At 58.0% G+C, this 10,790-nt stretch overlaps 2 protein-coding genes across 3 annotated transcripts in view; both read right to left on the bottom strand.

Moving 5' to 3' along the window:
* Positions 1-10,790, bottom strand: part of PXN (paxillin) — a 16,960-nt gene that overhangs the window by 4,807 nt on the left and 1,363 nt on the right. For both annotated transcript variants that reach the window (XM_024741576.1, XM_024741575.1), the window contains exons 2-6: positions 5,708-5,934; positions 5,301-5,416; positions 4,765-4,901; positions 4,469-4,670; positions 3,498-3,633 (exon numbers count right to left, since the gene is read on the bottom strand). In XM_024741576.1, the coding sequence (XP_024597344.1) occupies positions 3,498-3,633; positions 4,469-4,670; positions 4,765-4,901; positions 5,301-5,416; positions 5,708-5,934 (818 nt within the window). The remainder of the gene's footprint in view (positions 1-3,497; positions 3,634-4,468; positions 4,671-4,764; positions 4,902-5,300; positions 5,417-5,707; positions 5,935-10,790) is intronic.
* LOC112397373 (uncharacterized) lies at positions 24-2,691 on the bottom strand. Its single transcript, XM_024741577.1, has one exon. It carries the CDS (start codon positions 1,841-1,843, stop codon positions 1,169-1,171), a length of 675 nt encoding a protein of 224 aa, XP_024597345.1. The 5' UTR covers positions 1,844-2,691; the 3' UTR covers positions 24-1,168.

Genomic DNA, 10,790 nt, shown 5'->3' on the forward strand with positions numbered 1-10,790 from the left:
GGGGGGGGGGGGGGGGGGGGGAGGGAAGCTGTCACAGCCCACTCTGGGCTCAGCAGATGCTGCTCAGTCCACACTCAAGAGCCCCCAGGAGGGGTGGGCAGGACCAAACCACTAGAGAAGAGCCAAGCTGAGCTAGGGTGGAGGCAGGGGGCAGAGCAGACACCCTCCAAGTCAGCCCTGACCTTGGGTAAGACACTTCACTTCCAGGGCCTCAGCTTCTCCATCCTTGAAATGGGGTAACGGTATTTTCTCAGCTGCCTTACAGGGTTATTACAAGAATTATTTGAAAGAATGTAAGTGGACATTCTTGGAAAGGCATTAAGAATTTCCCTTCTTCCCTCCCTCCCTTCCTTTTTTTAATTTGTAGTAGGAAAAATGTGGTCCTTCCTTACAGTAAATCCTTCAACCAGGTTTTTTTTCCTTGTTTACATTATAATCTACTTGTTTCTAGCAGCACTTTGGTTATTATTATTTATTTTTGGCCGCACTGTGTGTCATGCGGTATCTTAGTTTCCTGACCAGGGATCAAACCCGTGCCCCCTGCACTGGGAGCGTGCAGTCTTAACCACTGGACTGCCAGAGAAGTCCTGGTTTGGTTATTTTTGTTGTTGTTTTATTTTACTTTGTTTTTGAAAAGGGCCTAAAATTTTAATCAAGAAGCGAATAATAACCGTTAACGTCAGCCACGGCTTATTGGGGACCGTGTGCTATGTTCTTTCTAAGCACCTTCAGGCATTACTTCATTTAATCCTCTGGACAGCTCTGGGGGAAATGGTCTATTACCCTCATTTTAAAGAAGAAAACTGAGGCTGGTGCGGGCGTTGCCCAAGGTCACCCAGGGAGCAAGTGTTGGAGGCGTGGTTTGTATTCAGTTCTATCTGGTTCCCAAGCCCATGCTTTTCACCATTCCACACACATCCCATCAGGATGTCAGGGGAAGCTCATCTGAAGGAAAAAGCCTTAATCAAGCAAGAGGCAGGGTGCCACTAAGAGAAATTCCAGGGCCCAGGGAGCTCTGCCAGCCGCACAGAGCCCACTGCCCAGGGCTGGTTGTCAGGGTCTCAGGCCACGGCATCTCGGAATCGGCTGCTCAAGCAAACATGCGCAGAGTGGGAGGCTGCATGCAATTAGCCAGGCGTGGTCCACGTGCGGCCTGCCGGGGCCATGCCTAGCAGCCGTGCGAGCTCACGCCTGCCTGGCCAGAGGTGGAAATCCTCTCCGTGGTGTTGGGTGTGTCCATGACCACAGCCTGTGGAAGTTCTAGCCGTTCCCTCCTGGCCTCTGCAGCGGCTTCGGTGGTGCCCTCTGGCCTCCTGGGGGTCTCGGGTCCCTGGGCTGGCCTGACCAGGCTGCCCCCCGTGGCCATCTCTCCACCTAACTGCTCCTCCTCAACTGGGGCATGGCATCTGCTCTCTGGCTCCCCTGGCTCTGGCCTTGCCCTCTCCTTCTGCTGTCCACGTGCTTTCGTGAGACTCCAGGTATCCGGTAAGATAGCCTGACGGTCCACGGCCATGGCGGCTGGCTCGATTACTTCCTGGAAGCTGGGCGTAGCTCCCCGGGAGGACTCAGGCCTAAGCGCCTCCAGAGCCCACGGCCACTCCCATGTGGCAGCCACAGCCTCTCCTGGGCACAATGGGTTGGCTGACAGCACTTGGGGTTTCCCAGCCTCCTGGGGACCTGTGCACCCAGCGTGGGTTAGAGTGTGGCCGGGAGGCACCCTGGAGAGCTCACTCACCAGGCTCGCATTTGGTGGGTCCCTCCAAATGCGAGCCTGGCTCTCTGCACCCGGTGGCCCCAGAGAACTCTCCGTGGAGGGAGACCTTGAGTTGGGGGTGTCAGGCATCTCCCCAAGGCCAGTCAAATCAAGCCAGCTGGGGGTCACATTGTCCTCAGGGCAGAGGACCTCCAGGGTGTGGCCGTGGCCTCGAGGGGAGGGTTTCCTAGGGGGTGGCAGGAATACATAGGGCCCAGGAGGAGGAGGAGAAAGTATGTGGTGTGGGGATGGAGCTGAGCTGGACAGCAGCCTTGGGGAGCTCAAGGCCACAGCAGAGGAACTGGTCTAGAGGAGAAAGACAAAAGACAGAGGGGAGAGGAGAGAGAGTTGGGAGAGATGAAGAAGGAAGCCCACTGCAAGGGGCAGGCTGGGCCTCAGGGCTCTGAGAGTCCCCGTCTACACTGACAAGATGGTCTGCACTGACAAGACCATCTACTACTGACAAGACCAAGGTGATGGTGAAGCTGAGGCATGAGGACTGGCCCTGGAAGAAGACCCAGCCCCCAGAAAGGTTTTCCTGGGCTTCATATCCCTGGCTCCCATCAAACCCAGGCAGCAGAAAGCAGCCTCTGAGCCATGCCTGTCGGGCACTGCCCCCCGCCAATCCCAAGTACAGACGAGGGAGAAAAAGCTAAGGTGAGGTGGGTCACGGGGAGGTCAGCCCAGGCACCAATCAAGGGACAGACAGCCACAGGCAGCTCTCAGCTCTGTCTCTCCCAGACAATCCCTGCTCTCCTACATCCCCCGAGACCTTGCTCCAGGGGCACAGTGAGAACCAGCGCAGCTTCTCAAGGGATCTCAGAAAAGCAGCACAGCCTAAAGGGTGCTGGGGCAGGGCTCCCTCGGGCCAACTCCTGAGTCCAGTGTACTTGCTCCTGACGGTGGCCACTCAGAACCACTGGCACATGAGGGCCACAAGCCCAGGCCGCACCCATCCCCCCCGCCCCGTGAAACCCTAGCCGAAGGGAGGCTTGGAGGCACCAATGGGGCCAAGAGCCGGCTCCCCTCCTCCGATTCCCTAAGTCATGCCCCCGTGGAAGGGTGGAGTCAGCAACTGTTGGTGAGTTCAGTCACCATCAGTCCCCATCAAAGCACTGCATCCTCTAAATAAAACATCTCGGGTCTGGCAGGCCCGGGGAGGAGATGGGGCACCTCATGCAGGACTGTCCCAGTAGCCTGATGGGTGAGGTTTCCCAGAGAGAACTTGTGGGGACTCAGAGGCCCGTGGAGGATGGAAGGCGGATGGCGAAAGAGGCCTGTGGATTCAGGAGCCAGAGGCAGAAAGAAAGGATGTGTTGAGGACAGCCAGCCGGCGTGGGAGATGGGGCTCCAGGGCAAATGACCTCTCGGAACAGGATCCCACAAGGCCCAGCAGAGCACCCCCTCCCCTACCAAGAGCAGCCATCGACACAGGGTCCTTTGTCCCAGCCTCCTGATCCCTCGCCTGGGTGGCTGGGAGCTGAGAGCACCCAGGGAGGAAGGAATGTCCTGCTGAGCACGTCCTGCCTTCACAGGCTGAGAGGCAGCTCAGTCCCCACGTGGCCAGCCTGGCCCTCCCTCCCCCATATCCTGGCAAGGCCAGGGCACTGCCTGTGGGGTCCCAGGCTCAGGGCAAGGCACCCAAACACGCAGGGGCCAAGTTCCAGCTACTCATGCTGAGGTACAGGAGGGGAAGGATGGGGGTTCTGAGGGGCCAGGGCAGGGAAGAGGGACCTCAGGGCACCTTAAAATCCGACAGCGAGGCCATCAGCTCATCCAGCTCCCTGGTGGCAGAAGAGGCGGAGATGCGTGTCTGCTGCTGGCTGGAGGTGACTCGCTGGGGGCTGCTCATCTCGCCCTGGTTCACAGTGATGGCGGGGCTGCACGCAGGCATGGCATCAGCGGGGACCCCAGAGGCCAGCCCGTGCACCCCCAGAATGTCCCTCCCCTCCCCAGGGGATCAACAACTCAGCTCTGACACTGGGGTCCTGCCACTCCCAACCCCAGGGAAGCCCACCAGCTCCCAGTCTCTCCTGGGGACCCATTGTTGGGAGGGGCTGCTGTCAGCCAGCAAGACAGAGCACTGAGGTGAGCTGATGGGAGAGAGGCAAGGTCAGCTCAAATGGCACTTCTTTCCAAGAAGACCAAGTCCAAGCCTGCCCGTTCAACAAGCCCCAGCATCCTGTGTATCCTCCACAACACTGCACGTACATGTGAAGTTGTTCCAACAACACAGTAACACCAAGGAGAGCTAAGACTCGGTAGACACTTACCATGGGTCCTGTGTGCACATGCTTTACATGTGTTATTGGGTCTCACCCCTACTGAGGTAGGTGGTCTTATCCCCCTTATCCCATTTCATCTTATCCCATTCTACAGATGGGAAAACAAAGGCTTGAGAGACAACACTTAGTAAGTGCACAGCCAAGATGTGAACCCTATTGTGTGGCTCCAAAGCCTGTGCTGACAGCTGCTGGGCTATGGGTGCCCTCAGCATGCACAGTGTCTGTCCTTCCTGATGGATAGTGGCTCGTTGAAGGCAGGCATGGTGTCTGCGTGACTCGTCACCATCCCCCAAGACCTGGTGCAGGGCCTGGCAAACAACAGGCACTTCAGAGGGAACGGGTGACACTGGGGATGAGATGGCAGACCCTGGAGCATGGGACGGGCTGGGCGAGACCTTCCCCTGCCTGGGAGGGCCCAGTGGAGACTCACACGGGGCTGGGCACGGAGCTCTCCAGCTCATCCAAGAGACTCTCCACGCTGGGCCGCATGTCCTCCAGGCCCCGGCCTCCGTTTCGCTTGGGCTTCTCTTTGGTCAGTGGCCCAGCTTTGCCCCCCAACGGGCTGTTATTCTCCGGGATGCCGTAGTGGGGGCTCAGAGCCCCAGGCAGTGGGGGGCTTGAGTTGACCTCATCTTGGGAGAAGGAAAGAGAAAAGGTGCTCAGCCCTGAGCCCTGCAGGGATCCAGAGGCCAGCAGGTGGGCCTGGTGGGCCTGACCTAGTCCTACCTGCAGGGTAGCCTGGGGGGTTATGCTGCACGGCATTCAGCTCCAGCAACAGGCGGTCGAGTTCGGAAAGGTTGCTGCCCAAGGAGGAGCTCATGACGGTGGGTGAAGGCTCGGCCGACTTCTGCTTGTTGGGGAAGCTTTGAGAGGCAAAGGGAAGACCTTGGTGAGAGATGCTCCCCAGCTCTGGCGGCCCCCAAATCCTCAAGGAGAATAAGGCAGAGGGGATACAGCGTCTCCACCGGCCAGAGGACGGAGAGCGGGGAAGTGATGTGGCAAGAAGAGGGGAGGAAGGAAGTCTTGCTTCAGTTCTTGAACCTTCCTCAACTCAGGGCAATGTGAGAGCCAGTCCAGCTGCTGCACGGTGATGGCAGATAAGGCCACCGGGCCAGTTGAGAGGCCTTCTGCCGTCTAACCCAGTGACCCTTGAGGCAGAATCCCCCTCCCCTCCAGCACTGTGCCGTGCCTGTCCCTGGCCTCAGTGGCCTCTGCCCGCCGATGCGCAGGATTCCCAAGCAGGGGGAGGAGCTGGGCAGTACCTGTACACGTGCTCTTCCTCGCCAGCTCGGGGACACGGCAGGCCGACGCCGTCCTGGGGGTTGGAGGCACTGGAAGTTTTAGCACTGGAGCCGTACACGGGGGACGGGGATGGAGGCTGCAGGAAGGACAGTGCTCAGAGCCTCCCCAGGGAGGAAAAGGAACAGCCCGAGTCACCCCCGGAAGGCTCCTGCTCACAGGCAGTCTCACCAGGGAGTTTCCACACTCTGACCAGGAGACAGGTGATTAACACTTGGTCACTGCCCCCTCACGTGGTGGCGGCGGGTGGGGAGAGCCAGACGCTTCCCGCCTCTTCTCCCTACTTCCCTGATTGCTGGCTCTCCGAGCCACTGCCAGACAAGCTCCTTGTGCCCTGAAGCTGACTTCCGAGGCCCTGTCCCCACCTTACCTGCTGGTGGATGAATCGAGAGGTGCTGGGCTGCCACTGGTCTAAGGGGTCAAGGACCGTGCCATTGAGGGCCTCGCTGGACGGGGGTGGAGGGACAGGGGGTGGCACGGCAATCTCCTGGTATGTGTGGTTTCCTGTTGGGTACGAGTAGGGGGTCTCCTCAGACAAGAACACAGGCCGTTTGGAGATGTGGGAGGTCGTGGACTCCAAGTCTGCCAGCAGGGCGTCTGCAGAGAGAAGGCGTGGGGAGCGGGTAAGAAAATGGATCCTGGGGACTAAGTCTCCAGTGGCAGCGCCCTCCCTGCCTACACCCAAGAGTTAATGACTTCTGAGCACCTGCCCGCCCATGGGAGAAATGACTAGCCTCAGGTCAGGAAGGTATCAGCCCAGACCAGCCTGGCTAAGAACAGCTCCCAAAGCTCTTCTCCCCAGCCACGAAGAAGGTGCTCTGGAGGTTCCTGGGGCTGCCCTGAGGGCTCTCCTACCTCTGGGAGCCGGGCATCTGCGTTCCCTTCCAACAGGGCTGTGCAGCTGGCTGGCTGGCCGGCCGGGAGTCAGAAGTACCTGCCTGGAACCCGCACTCTGACTCCGCAGGGGAAGGTGGAGAGAATGGGTGGGAGGGGCCCCACGTCACGGGGAGGGGCCTGGGCACTGCCAGGTCCCACTTAATTTCCAAGAGCTTAAGCCCGCTCAGCCCCCAGCCTGGAGGGGCCCCTGGGGTGGTACCCGCCCTCCTGACCAGGTAGAAGTCGAACCTCAGGCTCCAAGCTCCTCCTGAGAGTCTCGGGGCTGCTGTGAGAAGTGTGAGGGACAAGGCTGGTGCAGCGTTCCCGCCCCCATCCCCCGCCCCCGTCAGCAGAGAGGGGCAGGACTGCTCCGTAGGCTGTTTCTGCGGAAGCCTGGCAAGCAGCCTGGCCCCAGAGGCTCCAGGGCCCCACTATTCTGCTTTTAACAGCAGCAAGGGAGCCGAATCAACCCTCAAGTGCAAGCTTCCATTACCCTGGCACTAGGCAGCCCGCAGGGGGCCCTGCACCTCCCCAGTCCCCAGACAAGAAGGGTACAGCTGGAGGGGTGGGGGCAGGAGCTGCTGATCCTGCCCTCCTGGGACCCTCAACAGCCCCACAGCCTGGCCCCACATGCCATGCCCTCGTTCCTGCTGTGTCACCGACTAGTTCACTCTCCCCCCGCTGCTGGACTGCTGCAGTGGGGGAACTCGGTCCCTGGCCCTTGTGATAATAATCACCAGAAAGCAATGGCTGGATCATGGTCCTTTACTAGTAACAGGCACTGTGTTGGGCACGTTGCATACGTGGTCTCAGTTCATCCTCCTAATACCCCATGAAGTTGGAATTCTCACCCTCCTTTACAGATGAGGAAACCAGCTTAAAGAGGTGGTGGGACTGGCCCCAAATAACAAAGCCGGTAAGTGACAGGACTGACTCCTCAGAGGCCCCAAACCTCAAAAATCTGCCCTGCAAGAGGCTGCTGTGATCACAAGATGGTGCCAGATTTAAACAGTACAACTTCCTGAATGACGGGGCCCAAGCTCTGAGAGCTACCAGTCTGATCCTTCCTGGTGGCCCTGTCCCCAACCCCACCCCTGCTCAAAGGAAGTAAGAAAGAAGCAAGGGCCTCACCCAGGGCCTGGGTCTGTGGGCCCACACCTCCCAGCTACATGCCCTGATGTCCTACCCCCAAGGCTGGCAGCACCTACCCCAGGCTCCTACCCAGCTGATCAGAAGCTTGTTCCAAGGCCTGGGATGTCTCTGACTTCCAAGGAAGGTCAGTTCCTGCAGCCCCCGAATCCTCCAGGTCTTTTGGAAGAAGTCTGACTTCCTATCTCTAGCAAACCGGAACTAGAGGGAGTCTGTGTGTCTAGGTAACAGTGGAAAAGGAACCAAGTGTCCAGGGCCAATCCCAGCGGCCTCTCCACGGCCACACCTGCTGCCTTGGCTTCACAAGGCATCCTGGCTTCCTCTGGGCCCAAGCCAGCAGGAGGGGTGGGGTCCCTCCTTCTCCATCATGGGCAGAGCCAGCCCCCAACAAGTGCAAGTCCAGTAGGGGTAACAAGGGCAGCTGCCATGCCTGAATGCCCACCACGTGCCAGGAGTTTCACCTGTGTCACCTCTCTTTCTCCTCACGATACCACTAGCACAGGTGGCAAAACTGAGGTTCAGAGAGGCAGAGGCACATCTCCACACTGCCTGAGCTGGCTGAAGTGACACCGCTGGGACCTGAACTCGGGTCTCTTGGGCTCCACTCAGTAGAAGACAGATGGTTAAGCTTCCTTGTCAAACCTTCTGAGCCAGGGACACCACCAGCCTCTGCACCAAACACTTTCTCCCACCTCACTCATGACCTGACTCCAAGCCTGGGTTATTGGTTCATGGATGGATTCTGGTTTATGATTTAAACAGGCTCTTTTCAACACAGATACATCTGTTGGTCAAAAGGACCAGTCCTGGGGGATGGAGAAAAAAGATCTGTGGAGTCAAGCCAGACCTGAGTTCAGTCCCAGCTCCTCTATCTACACTACCCACAGCCACAGAGCAAATCACTTAGCTCCCCACCTCACAGCACTGGCGTGAGGTTTATATGGGATAGCAGATGCTATAGTACACGGGAAGCTGCAAACACCACACCTCAGGTGCTTTGTGAAATTCAGAAAAAGATTTTCCTCCAAGGAGGTCAGGTTGGGTTGCAAAGTGCTGACTTCTCCTAAGTCCTCTATGGGTAGGATCTGGGCAAGACAAGAAAAGGGCAACCTTGAAGAGAAAAGCAAAAGCAAAGTAATAAAGTAACATTCAAAGGAAAACATTTGGGGACTTCCCTGGTGGTCCAGTGGTATAGAATCCACCTTACAATGCAGGGGACGTGGGTTCGATCCCTGGTCAGGGAACTAAGATCCCACATGCTGCAGGGCAATTAAGCCCACGTGCCACAACTACTCAGTTTGTGCGCCTCAACTAGAGAGCCCGCGTGCCGCAAACTACAGAGCCCACGCGCCCTGGAGTCTGCGCGCCACAACTAGAGAAAGAAAACCCGTGTGCCGCAACTAGAGAGAAGCCCACGCGCCACAACGAAAGATCCCGCATGCCTCAACTAAGATCCGACACAGCCAAAAATGAATAAAATAAATAATAAATCTTTTTTAAAACACCCCCAAAACAGAGTGAAACATTTGTGGATGTCAGAGAGCGGAGACACACCACTGTCCAAACTTGTGTCTGAGTGAGAGTTAGGACGTGCACAGCCACCGGTTCTGCGGTGTAGCTTCCTCCTCTCTCTCCATCCTTGGTCTTTGCTCTGTGATAGACAGGACTTGGTGCCACTGTCCCACCAAACCCCTCAGGGGAGAGCCAGGAATACAGGAGGCACGGAGGAGTACTCGCTGGCCTCTACTTTGGATTCCTATGGGTGCCGAGGCCTGTTATCTCCCCACAGGCTGCAAAATGGTGATGGGCCAAAGTCTCCTTGCAAGCTCAGCAAACTCCTCCCCGGCCTGAGTAAACAGAGGTGGCAGATGGAGTCCACTTGCAGTCCACAGTGGGGGCGGGGGTGGGGGGAAGGTCCCCAGCTTTCAGCTACAGTTACTGCCTGGTGCCAGCTCTGAATACCCTAGGGGCAGGCTCAGGATTCCTTCTACACATACCCCGAAGGAGGTGTCAGAGAAAATGGTGCCGCTGGAACACACCCTCTCTCCCACATGTTTGGAGGATGGCTTCCATACACACAGAAGCAGTAAGCAGTCAGGGCTCACTCATTCAGCCTAAGGAAGGCCTCAGACTTCCTCAGCATCGCTCCACTAAGCTTCTGGGTCCAGGCCTGAGACCACCGGCACAAGTCAGAGCGACTAGGACCACCCTAGTCACCCTGGGGAAAGATCTCTCTCTGGGGCTTCCCAGCCCCTTGCTGGAGGAAATCACCCTAGATTCTGCAGGCGTTTTGCCTCTCCAGACCAGCGGATGCAGGCTCTGTCACTTTCATCCAAGAAGAGGGAAAGCCCAGGTCTCTGGGAGCCTATCTAGTGTATGTGTGGAGAGGGAGAGTTCTCCTTTCGAAACTGGGAATGGGGGAGTTAATGCAAAGTTTCCAGTCCACCAGAGGCAACCAGCTTGTTGCGCCCTGGCAGCGAAGGGGTGCAGACCGTCCTCCGCTGCCCGCCAGAGGGAGCTATTGGCTCGTCGGCTCTCCGCCACGGGGAGTAACCGAAGGTAACCTCGCACAATCACGGAATTTTAGAGCCGGGGAAGACCCGGGAGCCCCCAGCTGGCCATGGGTGCACCGGGAAAGTTTCAGTGCCAGGGAATGCCTGACTGAGCTGGAGGGACGGAGCAGGCTGTGAGGAGGCGCACAACGACGCCGGGGGGCCAAGCCTCTGGGCCGTGCCTGCAGCACACATCATCTGAAGGCGTGACTCTAGAGTGACACAAGAGACAGACACATGCCCTAGCTTCTAGTGCCCAGCGGCTGCACCTAAGCAGCCACTCAGAGGGGTTGTGGCTTCCACTGCGAGGCTGCCCAGGAGCAAGCGGGTGGGTGGGCACAGCGCACAGGGCCAGGACAAGGTGAAAGGCCCTTCCCTGGACCCCAGCAACCACCTGCCTAGCACAATCCTGAGGCCAGGGTCGGGGGTGGGGGGTAGCCGCTGGCTCTGCAGCCCTGAGGGGGTTAAGACTCAGGTGCCCAGGCTCTCTGCGCTGGGAGGGAGGAGACTCAGGGGCCAGTTGGGCTGCATTCCAGGGCAAATGCTGCAGCTGCGCCCCTCATATTCCCAGACCAGCTCAAGCGCCCAGGACAGAGGGAGCCCCAGGCCCCCTCACATCCCCAACATAGGGGATCTCTGCCAGACTGAAGCTTGGGGGCCTGGGTTGACCCACAGACACACGGCGCCCAATAATAAGTTAAAGAGACTCAACTAACCACCTCCACCTCCACCCCCAACTGGAGTATAAAGACAAGTCAAGCCTCTTTCACAAGCCTGGCTTCCTCCTACCCAAGCCCGGCAACTTCTTAGTATGTGATAAAGACTATCAAGATTAGAGACCTAGAGCTGGATGGAGGCCAAAGAGAATGAGATAAA

Source organism: Neophocaena asiaeorientalis, unplaced genomic scaffold, assembly GCF_003031525.2.
Source record: "Neophocaena asiaeorientalis asiaeorientalis breed wild unplaced genomic scaffold, Neophocaena_asiaeorientalis_V1.1 scaffold648, whole genome shotgun sequence".
Lineage (NCBI taxonomy): Eukaryota > Metazoa > Chordata > Mammalia > Artiodactyla > Phocoenidae > Neophocaena > Neophocaena asiaeorientalis.

Bases quoted from the DNA above. Each gene is read 5' to 3' on its own strand.
- LOC112397373 (XM_024741577.1), bottom strand. From the start codon at position 1,843: ATGCCTGACACCCCCAACTCAAGGTCTCCCTCCACGGAGAGTTCTCTG.